Source organism: Onychomys torridus, chromosome 11 (assembly GCF_903995425.1).
Source record: "Onychomys torridus chromosome 11, mOncTor1.1, whole genome shotgun sequence".
NCBI lineage: Eukaryota > Metazoa > Chordata > Mammalia > Rodentia > Cricetidae > Onychomys > Onychomys torridus.
The window spans coordinates 16979483-17000914 of record NC_050453.1 but is presented as its reverse complement, the minus strand read 5'-3'; the positions used below and the strand labels follow the sequence as shown (position 1 = coordinate 17000914).

At 46.1% G+C, this 21432-nt stretch overlaps 1 protein-coding gene across 1 annotated transcript in view; it reads left to right on the top strand.

The window, feature by feature from the left end:
- Kif26b (kinesin family member 26B) overlaps window positions 1–21432 on the top strand; it is a 426094-nt gene that overhangs the window by 148936 nt on the left and 255726 nt on the right. The window contains exon 3 of the mRNA XM_036202104.1: window positions 6991–7524. Within this exon, the coding sequence (XP_036057997.1) occupies window positions 6991–7524 (534 nt within the window). The remainder of the gene's footprint in view (window positions 1–6990; window positions 7525–21432) is intronic.

Here is a 21432-nt window from a genome sequence, read left to right as displayed (position 1 = left end):
CTGTTGAGCTCAGAAGCCGAACACACTTGCTCAAGCATCTCTGCAGTGGTCCAGAGCAGAATCGCACAGGCTGGGCACAATCATGACATCTCAGCCTAATTTGGTTTCTTATGTAAAACAGCTTTGGTCTGACATTTAACATTTCTCCCTTCAGTGGGTTTTTCTCCCTCTTTGTCTCTCAGAGCTCATTACCTAGCATGCCTTTTATGCCTTTACTTCCTTTTTTTCTCTCTCTCACACACCAGGATTCACATTCATGAGCACACCAATGTGTGATCTTCATTACTGGGGAAGTGCTACTGTCTCACAGAACAGACTTACAACGGGGACGAATCCTGAGTCCAAGAAAGGCAGCCAGACATTTCTATTGATGTTGTACATTAATGAAGTAGAACTGTGAGCAGGCTCTCTCACACAGGCTGTGGAGAATGTGTCCCCTGCCAATCAGAGGGACCCGCTCAGGGACTAACTTCAGTTCACACATTGCATCAGTGAGGATGGCAGAGCCCTTGAGGCTGGTACCCTTCCTGTAAAGAACAGCAACACATCATGGCTTTATCCAACAGTCTAATTTGTTTCCTGGCTCCTCTCCAGAGGTAGGCACAGCCGTTGAATGAGGTCTGGGAATTCCATGAACAGCCAGAATAACGGATCCTAACTTGAGTCTTCTCTGTTAATTCTTGCTGAGTAGATCCAACATGCTAAAAGGGTGAAGGAGACTCTGGGCGATGTCCTCCCTAGATCTCATGAAGCCTCTGCTTCAAAGCTCCACCATCAACCCCCTGAGGAAAATGACATGGAAACTCAGGAAGCTGAAACGATCATAAAAAACAGAGTCTTCTTGGGGAAGAAGTGTTTGGGGATGGGGGTGGGAGACTTCCAGTTTAAACTGTCCTGGCTCTTAAGGCTGAGTATGTGATGGCCACACTCTCTTGAATTAGAAACTTCACTTCTCTGAGAGACACTTGTGTCCAAATATTTGGACCCTAATAGGAATGAGCTGTTCTTACTGGGTCTACTCTATCTAAAGTTTGCTACCTATTGATTTATCAGTTTCTGATTTTGCAATTTGCCTTCAGAAGACTCATTAATAGGGACAACTGCCTGAGGGAGCAGAGCAGCTGTAAAGAACACCCAGGGAGAAAGGACACTCAGCAGGAAAGGTGACAGGGTGGGAAGGCAAACCCTAGGCCAGAGTGTGAAGGTAAATCCCCTTGATCTGGAGGCTGCCTGCTGTGCAAAATAAAACATTTTATTCTCAGGGCCCCATCTTCTGTTCCAGGCCTCAAGGGACAGTTGTTTATATGGAGGGAGAAACTTTAGGAACCAAGTGGAAAGAAGCTGCCTTTGAAGAAACAGCTTAAATCTTGTGCAGCCTGTCGCTAGAGGCCTCTAGAATAATAAACCAGGAGCAAACATCACCAGGAATTTGTACAACACATGCTGGATGCTGGCTCCAGCTGTTGCCTTCCTCACAGACCCAGAGGCTTTGGAGGAACACACGCAAAGCACTCTTTTGGCTAAAATAATGCACAAAATCACCCTGCCCTCAACAGTGGCATTAACATTCATTGCTAAGCAACCTACCCCTCGGAGGCTGAAACACAGAGCAGAAAGCAACCAGGAGCACCCGTAAACAGCACTGTTTGCCTGGCCAGTGTTTTCTTGCCTGAGCCCTGCAGATTCCACAGCCCTCATTACCAGTCTCTCCTCATCCACTGAAAGTCTGCTACCGCCTGCTTGCTGGTGCCAACCTCAGTGAACCACAAATGAAATACTAGTCCAGAATTTCTCCGCTGTACTGATGATTAGGGAACAATGGTTTTAGTTAATTCTATGTAAATGTTACCCTTTTAGAAATTTCAGGGAAAAGATGAAAAGATTAGCCAAGGCCAGAGAATCTATTCTGATATTAAGGATCAGTAAAAGGAGTGTGACCACACAAGGCTCTTTAGCTAGGCACAACAGTTATTACTGGGAAGCTGTCTGTCTGAGTCTGAGATTCAAAACCTTCTGTTCAGTGCTTTTTCAGCCAGCTGGCTATCACTAGAGCAAACACCTGAGATGACCAGCTTAAAATTTGAAAAAGTGTATTTGGTCTCATGGTCATAGATTTTAGTTCATGGTCAGGTAGGCAACTGCTTTTAGCTCTCTAGTGAGGGTATCAGATGGCAATTGTGGGCAGCCCATGTCAGAGTAAAACTGATCACTTCCTCACCAGGAAATAAAAGAGGTGGGAAGGGGCCACAGTCCCTTTCAGAGGCCTGCTCAAGTTTTCCAAAGACTTCTCATTAGGTCCCATCTCTTAAAGGTATAGTAGCACTCTGGAGGCCAAAGCCTTAGTTCATGAGTTTGGGGGAACATTTAAGATGCATATTAGCTGAGATTCAGTTATAAAAAAGCAAATGAGTGATGGGCATAGAATGACTTTGTTACTTAACTGCTTTAGCCTAGATTGATTCTCTATCATTAATTAGTTAATTAGTTCATTCATTCACTTCACAAGTATTTCTTGTGAGATTCCTTTGTAATAGATATTGTGCTGAACATTTAAGGACTTAAAAGTCATGGGGCTGGAGAGATGGCTCAGAGGTTAACAGCACTGACTGCTCTTCCAGAGGTCCTGAGTTCCATTCCCAGCAACCACATGGGGGCTCACAACCATCTGTAATGAGATCTGGTGCCCTCTTCTGGTGTGAAGGCATACATGCAGGCAGAACACTGTATACATAATCAATCAATCAATCAATCTTTATATTAAAAAAAGTCAAAAGAATATTTCCCCCTTACACAGCTGAGAGTCAAATAGAGAACTAACTGTACAATAACAATATCAGAGGGCTTAGAATTGAAGTTAGAAAAAGGAGGGATGTTGCCATCATGTATTTTCCTACCATGATTATGGGGGTAGAAGGAGGTCAAGGCTCAGTGTGAGGAGATCAGACCGTGTGAAGTGGGGGATGCTAAATTCATTACCATGGCTCTGGGCATCAGAAGGTCAGCTAACCTGGCCCCGGCACAGAGACAGTGGCACAAAGCGGAGGGTAAGTTGAGGCCGTCTAGTGAGTTTGCTGATTGGATGTGAATGGAAAGAGACAAAGATGGTTCTAGATGTCTAACCTGGGCCCCTTGATAGCTAATTATATTATTTGCTTAGATAATGAACACTGGCATGAAGGAAGATTTAGCGGCAAAGGAATTTAGTTTGGAGTTGTCGGTTTGAAGGGTGGTTTTGAAGGGGGAGGATTTAGAAGGATGATCAGGCCGGGGCACAAAAAGGGAATACCTAGACACCATGGTAATAGTGCAGATGGACACTGAGGCCATGGGCTTGGGTGTGATGATCTGGAGAATGAAGTCTCCCAGATGTGTGACCCAGTCCATGGGAGTCATTAGACAGAGAGAGCCTGTGGGTTGTGCCAGGAGACCCGTTTTCCTGAAATACTCTTAGGGCAAGTGTCAAAGTAATGATGTCACCAGAAAGCCACATTATAGGGTTTCTTTGTTCCTTTGTAGTCATTACTAATTGTGACAATTTAAATGTGTGAAGATTAACTTCACTACCCCCTTCCTTCTGAGAGCCACTACCAGATACTCAGACATCTTCTCAAGTTCCCCTTCATGTGAGAGATAACACAAAAACAATTTTGCATATTTTCCCTGAAAGATGGGAGTGCTTTGAGGTTAAAGATTTAGGTGGAAAATGTTGCATAGGCACCAATGGCTAATTTTCGTAGGTGTTGGAGTAAAAGTGGAGGTATGAAAATAGGGGTTCTGCTTGTGTGTGTGTTATACTGTCCAATTTGGCTATTTCCTTAGGTCACAGTGTGGGTCAGAAGCAGACAGTGCAAATATCTAAAGACCCACAAGCAAGGCAGCCCCCTGGCTCCCTTTCTCTGGGTTTGCTAATGCAGCGGTTCCTCCTCCGTCCGTCTTCTGGGCCCTGCAGTCCTCTTTGCGTCTATATCAGGAATGCCCAGCACGTGCCGTCCCTGCTCCAAATGCTTCCTGCCATTTGTTTGCTCTCCCATTTGACACTGAATCCCCTCTAAACACAGAAGACCATGTCTGTTGGCCATTCCTCTTTGAGGTCAACAGTCAAACTAAAATATTTATAATGTGTAGAAAAGCCCTGGGAAGACATGTTGCTTCCCGTAGATGTCTCTCTTGACGTGTCGAAACCTTAGGGCGATATGAGCTATTGTGGGGCATTTGGGACAAGGGCTGCTTAAGTGAAGGAACATCTTTTGGTTATCATCCAGCAGTTGATTCCTCATTCAGTGATTGTCCTAGTCTTCCTCTGCTGGAGACAGCAGCAGGTCTCTGACAACTTCTAGGCTGCCTGAGCCCACATACTGGAGGAAAGCCCGATTGTGGCATCAGTGGGCTTGTGGGCTCTCTTAGGGCTGGTGTTGGTTGTGTATGGAAAGGAGTGGGGAGGACTAGAACCCTCAAAGATGGCTTGTGGATTAAAGAGCTACAGAGCTCCGTGGTGTGCCGTTGTTGATGGATCCTGGAGTTGCTTCAGATCAGACTAAAGGGGCACCAGAAGGGTGTGGCATTTGATAATCTAGGAGCCAAGAAGTCCTGGATATGAGCTCACATAGGACAGGAATTGGCCCCAGCTCCCAGCTTGGTGTGAAGCCAACATATCAATTTGTTAAATGTTGGAAGTTGAGCTACAAGCAGCAACAGACTGAATAAAGAAGGGATTACTCAGGGGGAGAGGTAAAAGAATCAAAAGAAGGGTGAAAGGGTTCTCAGAACCAGGGGCAGTTCATGAGCTCTGGGGAGCAGATGTGTCTCTATGTCAGTCAAACCCAGAAGCTAAGCCATGCACTCCAAATCCAAAACGCCACAAAGTGTGCATGTGACTTCTCTTGTAGCCACCACCTTACTGTGCTATTTCTTCCTGACAATTGAAGTAGCAAAGGTAATATTTTAGACAGGGTCTTATGTAACCCAGCATGGCCTGGAACTTACTCTATAGCTGAGAATGACCTTGAACTTCTACTTCCTGAGGCCTGGAACAGAAGGCTTGCATCACCACATCAGGTTTATTTGGTGCCCTTGATCAAATCCATGGCTTTATCAATTGAGTTACAGTCCCATTCCAGCAAAAGCATTTTAAATAAGCAATTAAACCAAGGCCTCTTGAAACCCAACATTGGTGGCTTGAAGGCATATGTGGCTGGCTATGGATGTTCTTTGACTCTTGAACTGAAAGTTAACAGACAAGTAAGTGGTCAAGATGTCTGTGGCTACTCCAAAGTTTTCTTCCCATTGGATCTGCTTGTTTGGTAAACTAAGGCGGCAGTCTGTTCTAGAATGGCCCCATCAGTGATTCTTTTGGGTCCCACATGCTCTTGGGCTATGATTAAGGACTGTCTGAACAAAGCAGCTGCCTCTTAGGAGAATGCCACAGTGACCCTCATCTGGTTTGCATGGCTTCTCCAGGTGGAACCTGATCATCCGGACCCCCTATTGCTCCAGCCAGTTTATAGGCTGCCTTGGGTTTCTGCCTCCAGAGCCTTCCTCACTGCGGCTCTATGATGGGGCCTCTTGATTTATTAATCAATTAATCTGTGCATGCTGAGGAGCTGCTCAGGGTTGTTAAACAGGGAAAACAAAATTCTGGGGCCCATCATTCAGACAGATCGTGATTAGGAACTGACCTCCCACTGATGGTCTTCCTGCCCACCCTGACTGCCCATATTACCTTCCATACAGGCCACTCAGTCCAGATGGGCCTCTGCTCTATAAAAACAGACAGCGCTTTTCTGAAGGGTGATTTTTTTTTTTTTTTTTGTATTCTAGAGGAAAATGACTCCTGAGATGAGTTTTATTTGTTACTCACAATAACCGTTGAGTTTTGCAAATTCTGCCAGGCCCCAAATATGCCCAGGTAGTTCTGTTCATAATTGCATGGACAGTACTATCCTATCCTGCTTTCCAAGTGAAGTCATGGAGCTGGAAGGGCTGGGAGGGTATTACAACAAGGGTGTGACACAGTGGCTGCTGGAGTGAGGAGAGGTTCAGTGTAAGGAGAAAGGTACCTATGGTTGCCCGGAACTCCAGGAACACAAGGAACAGAACTCGGGAATGTGTTGATACCTGTTCACGTGCCAGAGCTATTTCTTTATGGAGTCCTATTTCTGTGGAAGTTAAAGCAACGTGAATGAGAGATAGCATCTTCATTACCCCCATGTATCTTTTAGCTATAACCTTGGAGCATAAGATATGGGAGTGGAGGTTGAGAAAAGCCTCACTTCATAGCCCAGGCTAGCCTGAAATCTAGCAATCCTTTGCAGCTCCCCTAGTGGTGGCATGAGCCAGGTGCAGGTGTGAGCCACTCCACCGGCCTGAAGATTTTTATTAGTAGTTTTAAGGTGAAGTGTGTGGAGGCAGCATCTTGGACTAGTCAGGAAACAGGAAAGCAGGTACAGCGGATAGCTCCTCATGGGGCTGGTGATGGATCCTAGGTGCTTGTAGAGGCACGTTGCCTGCTGGAGCAGGCTGGATCCTGGAGCTAGAATCTATTTGGTTAGTTTTCTTCCCCGTGGCAATGACTTAGCACACATGTGGCTGAGGCCAAAGTTTAGCAGAATAGATTCTCTGTTCCCCATCACAAGTGACACTTCCATCCCTTGCCAGCTCTCTGCTGCCCAGAATGGGGCACTCACCCCCAACCATGCTGGACCAGGGAGGGAGCAGGTTGTCCATAATTCTTAAATGGATGCAGGAGAGTAAAAAAATGACCTCCTTTGACTGAGCAGCGGAAGTTCTTAGAGGTTGTATTTTGTTTAGCATCTTTCAAGTCTTCATCATCTGATTCTTGCATGTGTGTCTACCACCTGATGCTTATCCTAGTCTGACTTCTTCCTGGTGGATGCTGAACAAACCTTCGAGCCCTTGGACTGCAGACATCTAAACAGGGCTTACTAGCACCGACTGATATCCTGTTCCCTTTTCTCCTTGTGTGTTCTCTAGGACCCTGCTTTCTCTGCTGTCATTCACGACAAACTCCAGGTCCCAAATACCATCAGGAAGTCATGGAACGACCGAGACAACCGCTGTGACATTTGTGCCACACACCTGAACCAGCTAAAGCAGGAAGCTATCCAAATGGTGCTCACCTTGGAGCAGGCAGCTGGCAGCGAGCACTATGATGCCTCTCCGGGCTCACCCCCTCCAATCTCCAGCATTCCCACCCTGGTGGGGTCCCGGCACATGGGTGGGCTCCAGCAGCCCAGGGAGTGGGCCTTTGTGCCTGCCCCCTATGCCACCTCTACCTACACAGGCCTTGTCAACAAACACAGTGGTAAACCCAACAGCCTTGGGGTCAGCAACGGCGCCGACAAGAAGAGCGGATCCCCAACACACCAGGCCAAGGTCAGCCTCCAGATGGCCACCAGTCCCAGCAATGGGAACATCCTTAACTCGGTGGCTATTCAGGCTCACCAGTATCTGGATGGCACCTGGTCCCTTTCAAGAACCAATGGGGTTACCCTGTACCCCTACCAGGTAAGCACCTCTATAAGCAGGAAAATACAGGGGTTCCCTCATCAGATATTGAAATGAACACAGATTCCAGATCTCCCTCTAGAAGTTATGAGTTAAAGCAGCGGTGGGCTGTACCTACTTTCTCCTTTGGCGAGCAGAGTTCTCACCAAGGAGCTCCAGTCAGGCCTGCAGGCTTTGAGAGAGTATCTGTCAACTCCCAATTCCTAACTGCTTCTTGCTTAGCTAATATCTCTGCCCCCACCCCCGAGGGATATTGTTCGTTTGAGCAGTGCCAAGGACTTCCTAGCCACCAGCTTTAGTGTGTGGGCTAGTGATTAAGAGCGAAGGCCTGGAAATGCTCAGACTGGCCCAATACCCTGACCTGCACACATGCTAGAAACAACTTTACATAAAGGGATTGCCCCATCCCAGGTTCGAATCCCTCACTTTGGAATTGATAGCACAGTAGTAAGGATTAAATAAAGACAAACACACACACACACACACACACACACACACACACTCACACACACACACACGTTGTCTAGCATATGCTATGGTATTGTGCTTCATAACAGGAAATTTAGAAATTAAGACAAACAGGTGAGAGTGTGTTGGCCCCGAAACTGCAGTGACTCCCTAAAATTAGAATCTTTAAAGCAATTGATGAGTTAGGCATCACTAATAATTTGGATGGAGGCCTGTGTTGGCCTCCCATTCCCATTGTTGATACTTTCTCAATGGGATGGCAGACTTACCCCTTGGCAGACTTTTACTTTTTTCTCTCTGAGACCCATCTTTAGGTTGGACCTGGTCACAGAAGCCTTCCCTGTGCTTTCCTCCTTTCTCCTTTTCCCTTTTTAGACACTGAAATGAGCACTACCCTCAGGCCTGTTTATATGGAAGTAAGAGATCAGGTCTCTAATCTGGAAAAAAAGTTCTGATCTAGATATGATAGCACATCCCAACACTAGGGAGACATAAAAATCTAGAGTTTCAGGCTAGCCTGGGCTACAGAGCAGTTCAAAGCCAGCCTGAGGTACATAGTGAAACCTCCTCTAAAAAACAACAAAAAACAACAAACAAAAACAAAACAAAACAACAACAACAACAACAACAAAACTCCCCAAATAAACACAAACTGAACAAAAATATAGGAAAATAATCTGTCCTGATTTTTCCGAGGGGAGCTTTCTATTGGATGAGTGTCAGAGTCAACACATGTCCTCTGTCCTCTGGGTCTGCTGGGTAGGGACAAGTGCAGACTCTTGACTGTCACTGCTATGGAGAGGTGGCCATAGTCATGGGGTGTTAGGAAGGTAACTGGTCTATCAGATAATCCTGAACACCCCAGGTCACTTCTTGTCTGTGCTGTGCCATAGGGGGTGAACAGTCTTCTCTTATCATATTGTGACTCAGACTTCCTTCATCAAGTGTGTTCCCATCTTTCAGGGTCATCAAGAGTTGTCCATTAGACCTTCTAGAACCAGCTAAGAAATGAGGGGGAGGTGTGGAGGCTCCCACAGTGGGTCTGAGGCTCAGCCTGGGTATACACTGCTTCCATTGATATTCTTCTGCCAAGAATCCAGGGCTTTAGCTCCACTCGCCTGGAGGAGAAACTGGGAAAGCCAAAACACCCATGTGCCCAGAGGAAAAACAAACCGAGTGAGGGCACACAGAGCAGTTTTGTGACATGAGGCGAAAATACAGGGAAGCATAAAATGAACTCAATGTGGCTGATAAAATCTGAGTACTTTATCGTTCCCCCAAATAATTTGATTTAACCCTGCAGTGGGACTGTAAGGCAAGGAGGAAATGGTTAGACCTTCTGTGTATAGCCAAGGAGCATGATGCTTAGAAAAGGTGACAGATTTCTGACTACACAGCCCATGGGAGACCAACACTAGCTTGCCCACCGTGTGGCCTCCAGCCTTCCTGCCTTGGCCCTGTGCATTCAATCCCCCGTCAGTATTTCCCACATGCAGCTTCCTTTGAGACCCAGAACAGCAAAGAAAACAATTCTTATTTTGACATGAAGGACCCGAGCAACCATTTGACTTTTAGATGACGTTCTGTGTGGTTTATCTACATATGCCACATTATATCATATAACTATGTATTTATACACTGTATAAATAGGATAAGGAAGCCTTTAAGGAGGCTGCATAGCCTAGTCTTGAAAGTCACTGCCTAGGGGCTCTGTGTTAGCTTTCTTTTATTTTTCTTAATTTTGTGTTTATGACTTTCTTGCCTACATATATGTATGTGTAGCAGGTGTGTGCCTGGTGCCAGCAGAAGCCAAAAAAGGGTGCCAGATCTCCTAGAACTAGAGTTACAGACTATTGTGAGCCACTGTGGGGATGTCGGGAATCAAACCTGGGTCCTCTACAAGAGCAACAAGGGCTCTGAACCGCTGGGCTGTCTTCCCAGCCTCTGTGATAGAACTCTGTCATTATGACAGAGAAAGGACATGATGACATTAGAGAAGAGAAAGGTTAGTTGCTCTTACAGTTTTTGATCAGCCGGCCTCTGTATTAGTTTCTTTCCTTAGCACTCTGACAGGCTAGCTGAAATAACAACTTTAAAGGAGGAAGTTTTATTTCGGCTCCATTATGGTGGGGAAAGTATGGAGGTGAGCAGCTTCATGATAGCATGGGGCTGAGACTTCTTCCTTCCCCACATCTCCACAGAACAGAATCAGAGCAGGGAGTCTTGGTGCTCATCTGGCACTCTCTTTTATATAACCACGTTCAGGCTTGGTCTTGGCTCCTCAGTTAATCTTACCTGAAGTAAGCCCACAGGTACGCCCAGAGGTATCTTTCCTATGAGTTTCTAACCCAGTTGTGTTGACCATGGAGATCAACCATGAGAACCTCACAGCCTTGGGGCCTGTGGTAAGACAAACTATGTAGTGCTTCGATACTAGGGAGAAAGAGAGGAGCCCAAAACCTCAAGAGCATGCCCCCAGTGACTAAAAGACCTCTCGTTAGGCCCCACCTCTTAAACGTCCTACCATCTTCTGGGCCAAGTCTTTATCATATGGGTCCCTGTGGGAGCAATCAACACCAGACCCCAGCTGTCAGGGACAGGATATACCCTCATTATGGAATGGTAGGCTTTTTTTTATTGTTTATAATTTAAAAATACACAATGCATTTAAAATGTTTTTACATTATAAGAAGTAAAACGTATTTGTTTTTAAATAAAACAGAGACTATATGAAGTCTGTTAACTGTGATTTTCAAAAGCCTACATCACATAGAAATAAGTTATTTAGTTACATTTTCTCCAAGAAATACACTCACAATTTGTAACCTTGTGATGAGACTCAAGGCTTTGACTTTCTCTTGATGGACTGGGCACATTTTCCCATGCTGTTATGTATTTTTCTCAAATATGACCTTTGGGGCTAAAAGAGCAGCTCACTGGCTTAGCACCTCCAAAGCCTCCTTTTTAATACTTGGCACCACAGAAAGAAGTAAAATATGATGTCTGATGTTAACGTGATATTCTGTAATGATGAATATTTACTCCATGAAGGCATTCTAATGGCTATAACAAGCATCAGTATTAGAGTCGAGGTTTTGTGAGTATGAATCACATGCCCACTTGAGCAGCCTTCAACCCAGGTGGTATTTTACCATGTCTCTGATAGTGCTATCTGTACACTCATGTTACACAGACAATTCACATTTCGCCTTCCACACTAGAAATTGTCAGAGCCAATATCTGGACTCAGCTGCTACACCAGGACAAAGAGTCATGACCACAGCTTTACTATAAAATGCCCAGGGATGGAGATGCACGAGAGAGGAAGTTGCCTGAAGGGAAGATTAAGGATGATGGGTATATTCCTTTTATAATATATTCACAACAATTCTCATTTTCTTCTACCCCATCTCAGATGAAAGAGAGTCTCTTGTACAAGAAGAACTATTTTTTTAAAGCCCTTTGTCATGGAGTGGGCACTGTGCTGGGTGTTGGGTGGGGCTGCCTCCTTGGGCTGGAAATCCAGGTTCCTGTCCGGTGGTCTTCACAGTGAGGGAGGGGCCAGGCACACTGAACATGAGGTCGTCAAGTGAGCACAAAGGTGGAGTGATCCTTGGCCATTCTGAGACTGTGAGGAAGAACTTGGAATCCTGCTCTTGTTGGGGCTTAAAATCAGACTCAAAGATGATGTGTACAAATCCTCATCTTGAAATTGTCCTGGATACATTTTATTGGCAACTCCAGAGCTGACCGACTCATGTATTTCCCCTGAGTAATGACTAAAGGGACAAGAGGAAATCTCTCTGGGATAAAGAGATTTGGGGTCTGGCTATGAATCAGTATCCCACGTGTTGTGACTAGGTCACCCTGATGCCCTGGGGCGTGGGCTCCCGCTCTGGCAGACTGAGTGTCTCCTGTTATGAACATCTCCCTGCAGTAAATATTCTGTAGTTCGCGGACTAGCCAGCTCGTCAGAGATGGTTGACTGCTCTGAAAGCTAGCTGCAGTCTCCCTGCTCACCCCCATACTCCCACTCCCCTCTGCGGAGCAGATTTCCTCTGGCCTAGAGCCTGAAGCGGTCCTTGAGTGTGAAAGCAGCTAGAGTTTAATGAGTGTGCAGGGTACCCCTCCACTCCCAGGAACCTGAGCCCGTGGAGATATTATTGAAGGGGAGGCTGTCCTTCTGCACCTCAGATGCAGTAGAGATGACAAATGAGGGCAGCCTTCCAACAGGGAGCCCATGTCCTCTGTGAAGTCCCTGCCTCACAAGAGGGAAGAAAAAGAGTAACTTAGGAGGCATTGAGATTACATCAGAAAGAATAGACAAACGACACATGCAATTTCTCATCTTTGAGAGTTGATTTCCTAGGAGAAGATGAGGTAAGCCCTTTCAAAGCCTGACTTTCTTCTGTTGACTTTCAGACACTCAGTGTACTGTACATATGCACCAATCACCAGCCACCATTTGACCACGCAGGGGTTGCCACTGAAAGGACAGTTCTCATACTCATCTATAGATGATCTCCCTTGGGATGACAGTTCCTTCAGCCTGATTCACTCTCTTGATGGTAAATGACCACAGGAAAGACTGTTAATCTCAGGTTGCTGTGGGTTGGCATCTGGCTCCTGCACCAAGGGAGGAGGAGGTCTGATCCAGATTCCTCCTTGGTTCAGAGTGTCACAAACTATGGTGTCACAAAGGCCACAGTTTTAGACGGATGAAAGGCTATTGAATTTTTTATCTTTATGGATCCTCCACCACCCACCTACCTGTAAACTCTGGACAAAGAATGTGTTTGTGTATTTGGCTATGTGCAGCACATTTCTCAAGGATGTGATATCCAGGGTGAACATGCAAAGGAATGGGTGCATCTTATGAATGATAGATAGGGTCTTGGTCAGAAGGGAGCTCCGTAAGTGCATCAGGGAGCTTAAACAGTGCTTTACATCAGGCCATGTACTTTGTGTGGTAGGCTGAGGAAGCCCCCAGGAGGTGTTCATGTCCAGGTCAGTCTGTGGTTGTGGTACCCTGTGTAGGACTTTGTGGACATGATGAAGGAGCTTGAGATTGTCTGGGATTATCCGAGTGGACGTGGAGGGGGTCACAAGTGTCCTGATGAGAGGGAGACAAGGAGGAGCAGAACCAGAGAGGGAGAGCAGGGGAGATGCCATGCTACCGGCCTTGGCCATGGAGGAAGGGGCTGTCACGGGTCAAGGAGGACAAACATCTACAGAAGCTGGAAGAGGTCAGAAGGCAGACTTTCCCTTGGAGCCTCAGAAGGAACCAGTTCTTCAGGTTGGACTTCTCCAGAACGTGAAGATAATGGGTTAGTGCGGGTTTGTCCCAGTGACCTCAGGAGGCACCCGAAAGCATTTGGTAACTAACAGCCATGATAAGGGCAAGTGAGATGAGGTTTGCAGACCGGCAGGATGATGAAGCACCTGGGCTTTTCATCCCACACCAGGAGCTACCTCCCCCAGTGGGTTGGCCAGCGTTTTATCAAGTGGGGCTGTTTCATTTGGCCGCCTCCACAGAATGAGAGGCTGCTGATACTGCTCCGTTTGTCTTCAGTTGTCTCAAATTTCCCCATTGTTATAGACGCATAATGCCAAGCAAGCCCCAGCCACTCTCTGCTGGCATCCAGGGATGACCATTGTGTTAGTGTTTCAGAGTGCCGAAACTGCAGAAACCATTGCAGACTAGGGGTGGAGAGCCTTGACTGGAATATGCAGAAGGATGCTTCTCTTTTTCTGTCAGGCCTTTGGAACCAAAGAATAGGATCTCACAGGGCTTTTCCAGAAAGTAATTCTTGTCTTTTCTGGTGTCTTGAAGATCAAATGTATTTGAAAGTCCTTAGGGAATTGTAGGTCTGAACATAAGGATTGGCTCGCATCAGTTGTTACTAAGTAAATTGAAGACAGGCACTGGGGATCTGAAGCAAACTGAGGAATGACCAGTTTGCGTCTTTGAAAGTGGAGTTCTCAGTTTTCAGCTACACACTAGAATTCCTTGGGAGATTTAAAAGAAATTCTAAAAGTCTAGTGTATACCACAGTCCAGTAAAATGAGAACGTCTGAGGATGACACCCAGGCCATGCTTTGAATGTTGAGTCCAAGAACCCCGGGCTTAAAGGGTGATTCCTCTGCTACTGGTCTAATAAGGAAAGCCCCAGTGAGTTTCTGCAGGGAAGTAATCCACTGTGACCAAATGCCTGAGACAAGCAGCTTAGAAGGCAGAGAGGGGATAGGAGATGTCTCACTGGGCCATACACACATGAGGACCTGAGGTCTCAGAACACACGCAAAGTTGGATGTGGTAGTGCATGTCTATAATCCATCTATAGTGAGATGGGCACTAGAGACAGGAGATCCCTGGAAGTATGCTGGTGCTTATGGTGGCAAATAAGAGACCCTGTCTCAAATAAGGTGGAAAATGAGGCCTGGCACCTGAGGTTGTCCTCTGACTTCCACATGCATGCCAATGGAGAGAATTTTTTTTTTAAATAGGGACAAGTCTATTTTGGTTTATGGCTTCAGAGTTTTCGGCTCCTGGATACGCAACCTTATGGCCTTACTGCCCCTGGGCAATGGTGAGGTGTTTGTGGTGGAGGAAGCTGCTCCCCTCATGATAGCCAGGAAACAAAGAACAGGAGAACACTGAGGTCCCAAGGTCATCCTCAAGGGCATGTTGTCAGTGACTTAACTTCTCCCAAGGTTCCACTTCTTGAAAGTTTTGCTACCTCCCAGGAGTGCTAAGATGAGGACCAAGCGTTTAGCAAATGACTCTAGGGGGAGCGTTTTAGACCCCAAATGCATTGGAGAATAAAAAAGGGGGAGCAGTATATTAGCTTTTTAGGGTTGTCATAACAAATCGTCACTAACGAGGCTGCTTCGAACATCAGTGCTTATCTCCTGTCTGGGGGTTCGAGTCTGAGGCTAAGGGGGAGCAGAGGAAGCATTCCTTGCCTCTCCTAGACCCTGTTGTGCTGTGACTGTCCCCCCCCCCCATCATTGCCTGATCCCACCTAGTCTTGTGTCCTATTTCCTCTCAACAGAGAAAGACACAAATGTGTAGGGAAAGACACAAACCAGTGGGTTCCAAGCCCTCCTTCATCTAGTACGGTCTCATCTCAATCCTTAACTGATCATATCTATGAAGACTCTGTTTCCAAGTAAGGTCATATTCTGTGGTGCCAAGTGGACGTGCATTTGGGGCAAGTTCTATGTAATGACCAATAGAGTGATAGACAGGTTGAAAAGGGGTGTAGGGGTGAGGAAATGAAGCAGCCATGAACTCTCTCCCCTTCTGAAAGGAGCAGGTGCAGGTATGCACAGCTGGGTTCCCACTCTGTGAGTAGTAGAAACACAAAGGAAGCAAGGATAAACTGGACAAAGCAGAAGAGGGGGAGGGAAGTGACTTAGACCCACACCCCCTTATGAGCCAAGCGGAGACTTGAGAGCAGGCCCAATGGGCAGCCACTGGGGGAAGAGACGGTAGGAACACTGGCCTCCTCCCCTGAGTGGGAAACCTTCCAGACATGTGTGCTTACACAGCACATGTTAGGAGCAAGCAGCAGGTGTACAGCCCTCCTTAAGGAGATGAGTTAGAAGGTCTAACCCTGACAGTTATGGAAGGGACCCCACTCTATTTCCATTGGCCTGGCAGACATGTTGAGTTAACTTGATTACAACAATATGTAACATTTTTCTTCTTCAGAAACATCCCTAGACTTTTGAAAAAGGCTGGAAATAATAAGGAAGATGCTATGTCTTCCTCAGCACCTAGGTGAGTGGTGGGTGGCATGGGGTGGGCCATAGGACAGAGGTTATTTCGGCTTGCCTGCCCTGATCTCAACTAAGCTAGGCTGGCTGTGGGCAAAGCTGAGCATTGCTGTACTGTGTGAGCTGGGGGTAAGGGTGGGGACTGTGATCAGAGGGGAGATTGTGGACATGCACACAGGCTCTGCATTCCTTCTCTCTCCAGCCATCTTCCCCATTCTGTCTCCAACGTTTTCACTTCTTTATCGAGCTGACGCAGAGTCAAGATGTGCCATATCCACAGAGTGGCTGAGTGGAGGAAGCACTGTGGTGCCCTGAGGGTACTAAGCATCAGGGATTGTCACACAGTGAAGGATGAGAAGCTGGGCAGGGTCACACTAGATTCACCTCTCACACAGAAGCAACCCCTGTTTGCTGTGCGGCCTCCATGGGGCCTCCTCACTATGGAGGGTTTGGACTGTCTCCTCCTGTCTTCTCAGTAAAGTCACAGTTGTTTTGGAGATGCAATGAGGTCCCTTGATGATATGGCCCTGGGTGAGGCACCCAGTAGCCTCCATGACATTTCTGGAAACTAGAGTTCTGTCTTCCTTCAGTCCAGTCACAGGCAGAGCTGAATGGACTCTGTGGCCCTTTCAGTAAAGAACTCATGGTAGCTGAAGAAACAGTACTCAGACCATAAAGTCAGTGTCAAAACCACAGCCCTCTCTGCACAGAAACCAGCTTTGCACAGATCATGTCACATCTTAGATGAAAATGTCACATTTTAAATAGAAACAACCCTATTCCAACATTGGTGGACAAACTGATAAAGCACTGGGGGGCTCCTGGGCCAACTTTCTCCCATGTTTGAGAGTCTTTTTAAGGAGGGGGCCAGGGATACACATATAGACTTGGATTGTTTAAACTACATTGGATCATGAATTTAAAATAATCCAAAAGAAGCTGAGAGGTGGTGGCACACACCTTTAATCCCAGCACTCAGGAGGCAGAGGCAGGCAGATCTCTGTGAGTTCGAAGCCAGCCTGATCTACAAAGCAAGTTTCAGAACAGGACAGCTAGTTCTGTCACACAGAGAAACCCTGTCTGGAAAAACAAAACAAAACAAAACAAAACAAAAAATCCAAAAGAATAAACACCCTAATATTTGGGAGCCAATTTTGAAAGAACCAGGCATTATGAATCTTGTATTAGAAATACACTTTGAGACAGAATGCTTAAGGCTTTCCTTCCTGTTTTCCTAATTGATACAATTTTATAAAATATACATATTCTTTTAACAGTATTTCATAATTTAGAGTTTTCAATAAATTGGAGATGTACAGTTTCCTTTCCACCTAACCCACCCTGGACATCCAGCTAATTAATATCAAATTGCAATGGGACTGTGCTAACAGTCTTTAGCATGACAAATTGGCCTGACTCTTCTTAGGAAGATATTTGTGAGGATTAACTAATGAGTCATGTATTTCATATGCCTAAGTCACCCCCAGGGAGTAATTTGCATGTGTAGAAATTATATTAGGCACCATTTTGGGGGTTGAGGAGACTATTCAATGTCTTAACTATAGCACTCCTAGCCTCAAAGAGTTAACACATCCTTTGGTAGCTCAGGTGAGAGCCTGGAAATGATGGAGACACTGTGGGGAAGGGAAACCTTATGAAAAGCAGCCAGAACTGCACCAGTGCCTGCCACCCAGAACTTGTCCAGTGACAGGTCCAATCTGGTCCAACCTGATAGCTTACATCACCGTAGCAAGGCTGGCTTCCACTGTGGATCCGGCAGAGAAGAGGGGGTAGCATGGGAGAACAGGCCCATTTGCTTGTTCACATACTCACTTTGGTTACAGCAAATCGCAGGAAGCAGACACACCCTTGTGAATCAGATGTGTCCATTGACCTGCCCAAGGTCACCTGCCTAGGACTTGGACATGGAGGAGGTGGACTCACATGCAGGTCTCCTATACTCTTGCACATTCTTCTACCGCTGTCATGGAAGGAGGCCGCTTGCTTGGGTTGACCACACAGGTGGCCCAAGCGCACACTCCTGGTAGGATTTCTTTGGGGTGATTCTGTGCACCGAGAATTCCAAGGTTTGACTGTGTCACTCTGCACAAGAGTGTGAAAATAAATGCTTTGTGCCGCTTTTCCTCACTGCAAGGTGGGGAGGCTGGAAGGGGGTAAAGGGGGGAGACAGATGGGCCCCCAAAAATGAGAGGCTTGGTCAGCAATGCTGCCACCTAGTGAGATGAATGTTAGCTTGGCTAAGAGGTGGGTTCAGTAGACTTAATGGAATCATGTCAAAATGCTTTAGCTTCCAAAGAAAAGTGAGAGGAAGCAGGATCCTTCTGTCGTCAATAAGGAGATCAAGGTATGACAGGGTGGTGTATGTTTAATTGAATTTCCCAACACATGTCTTTGGGGAAAAGACCTTGTTGTTAGAACCTTCTAGGGAGACAGCTCTGTTTGACCGCTGTGGGGAAGGCAGCTAGATCAGTGTATACACTCTGGCTCGCTTTATCTATGATCTGAACAATATTTATTGTGCTGTTTTTTTTCCTAACATGTGTGTATATATACACTACATTTGTGTATATATGATACATATGTAACAGATATATAATACATGCACATATAGATATCTCACAATTCAGCATCTTAATTATTTTGAAGAATACAATACAAACCCTCCTCCCTCCTCCCCTAACCCTCAGCTGCTGTCATTCTACCATGTCTCTCTGAATTTGCCTATTTTATGCATATGCTAATATTCTGCATATATGCTAATATGCTATGCATATGCTAATATGCTATGCATATGCTAATAAGCACACTCACAGAGTGTTGGTTCCACTGCGAATTTCCTTGGGGTTCATTCGTGTTGAGCCATACATCATCTGAATTTCCTTCTTAAAATCTTTTAAAAGGTTATTATTATTGTTTTTTTACCTGGATGAGTATTTTGTCTGTATTGTATGTCTGTACACCAGGTGTGTGTCTTGTGCTCACAGAGGCCAGTAGGGGGCACTGGGTCCCCTGAAACTAGAGTTGCAGGTTGTGAAACACTATGTGGGTGCTGGGACTGGGACCTGGAACCTGCAAGAACAGCAAGTGTTCTTGACCACTGATCTCTAGGCCTGGCATCTCCTTTCTGTTAAAGGCTACAAGTGTCCTGCGTATATACCATTTCCAGCTAATCCATTCATCCACCAGTGGACACTGGGTATCAGAATACCCTCCGCTTCTATGAACAATGCTGCTGTGTACACGAATGTGTAGTTTTCTCTCAGACTCGGTTTTCTATTCTTTTGGGTGTATATGCAGAATTACCAGCTCCTATGATAATTCTATTTTTAATTTGTTGGGTAAACTGCCATCCACCCCTGTGTCCCATAACAACTTCACCATCTTACATTCCTTTCAATGATATATACTGGTCCCAGTGTCTCCTACATCTCTCTAATACTTTCTTTATTTTTTTTTGAGAGAGAGAGAGAGAGAGAGAGCACTTGTGCATGAAGGCATGACTGCAGATGTGTGTATGTGTGTGTGAAGGCCAGAAATTGTTATCTTCCCCAAGACAAAGTCTCTCCCTGAACACAAAGCTTGTAATTCAGATAGAGTGCCTGCTAGCAAACCCAGGGACCCTCCTGTTTCTGTCTTCTTGGAGCTGGGATTTCAGGGGTAGGCTACTGTACCCAGCTTTTATGTGGGGGCTGGGTATCAAACTAAGATCACCATGTGTGTGCAGGAAGCTTTTAACTGACTGAGACATCTTCTCAGCCCCCCCCCCCCCATTTGTCTTTTCTAATGGTGTCCATCCCAACAGGTTCAAAGTAGGAACCCCCTCCCACTGACTAGTGGTGTTGAACGTCTTTTCATATGACTCTTGGACATTTGGGAGATTTGGAGAACCACCTGACTGTCCAAAGCCTGTTTCCTTGTCTGCAGAATGAGGTTAATAATATCAGTCTCCTAAGACTGTTGGGAAGATTGCAGATGAGAACGAGAAAAATCTACCTGGCTCTAGCTGCAGCTATTACCTCTGTTCCTATGTCGTATCTATGGAAAGATGACGATCCTTCACTGAGGACTTGCAGTGTACTCAGGGGCCAGGAGGAGTTATGGGAAGCAAGCAACTCACCTCTGAAGAGCAGCAGCAGAGACAATTAAAAACTGAAGCATTGCCCATCTGCGCAGGCCCAAGCTGATTTTAGCAGTGGCTTTGTGGTTAGTCTCTTGAACGCAGGCTCTCTGCAGAGACGTTCCAAGGCTTAGAGATTCAGTCACTGCCCACCTCAAAGGCCACTGAGGCTGTCTCAGGCTTTTTGTGGAAGACAAGGGTTTTCCTCTGAAGACAGCCTGTACTTTCTCATCTGAACAGCATTTTGATGGGGTCGGGTATTGTAAGCACTAATGGCTGCTATCGGGATGGGTGGCCTTCTCTGTCCAGGCGCTATTAACACAAAGCAATGCTCGATCATAGTTTGTGAGAAGCTGGCAGTTTGGAGCTGGCAGGCTCTTTATTGAGCCCATGATGGGTAAGAGAGAGGTTGGTACTGGAATGAGAATCGCTGTGCACAACTAAGTAATGAGCAGAAAGATGGCTACTGGTGGTTTCTGAAGAAAACAAGGACAACATGGCTGTGCTGTAGTTAAGAGTCATTTAGAAGTCCCACCATTGTGGGCCAAAGGCTCCAGCTCTGCTTGAGGGAGGAGCTGACCCACCATTCGCTGATAAATGGCTCAAACTTGTGGCTCTTGCACAGCCTCCCCTCTGAGAAAACCCTGGAGACAATAAGGAGAGAGCAAAGCTCTAAAGTCTTAGTGCTTTGGTCCTCTCTGCTGCTGTGGACAGCTTTCTCAGCTGCTCCAAGGTGAAGTCACATTCTGCTCCTGGCTTTGTTAGCCCATTCAGGCATCTCTGAGCATCCAGCACTTCGCACTCCCAACTCCTATACTCAGTTTTGTTCACCATCTCTCAACTTGGTAGCCATCTTTAAATATCATTGATTTAGCACCACAGTAATAAGAAAATAAGATTTAGAGCCAACACACATATGCTCATTATATGCAGTATGTTATATAGTAGACACACTGTTCTATAAGCGGAGTGCTTCCTGTGGGCATCACTGCCAGAGGCTTCATGGCAGTCCCAAGTACGCAGATAATAAAAAGATTAACAATGAAATAGTACAAAGAAATGCTACCTGCACAGGGGAATGACACATTTCTGGACGCCACAAACTTTCGTCAGCAAACATTTAGTTGAGACCCTGTCTCAAAATAGGAAGGTGGAAAAAGGATCTGGTGTTGTAGGCTCATGGCAGAGGGACCCTGGGTTCAATACCCATAGCCACACAGAAGGGGTGGGGAAGGGAGAGGGAGAGGGCACCTTTCTACACTAACAGTAATGTAAGTTTCTTGTTCGTTATCAGCTTGGTCCAGACTCTCTGGTTTTGTCTGACTGAAAGCGTTAAGGAAGCGCTGTGTAGAATCTTTCCTTTTTGGCTGCCTAGACCTTGGCCTTCATTCCCCTTTCCTTCCTTGCTTTGCACTGAAGCATACAAGCATGATGGCTGCCAGGGCTGCGGGTCTAGGCTTGTAATGGCCCACCCTCTCCCTCACCCCAGCCCTACTGATTGAGTTCTACAGACAGTTTAC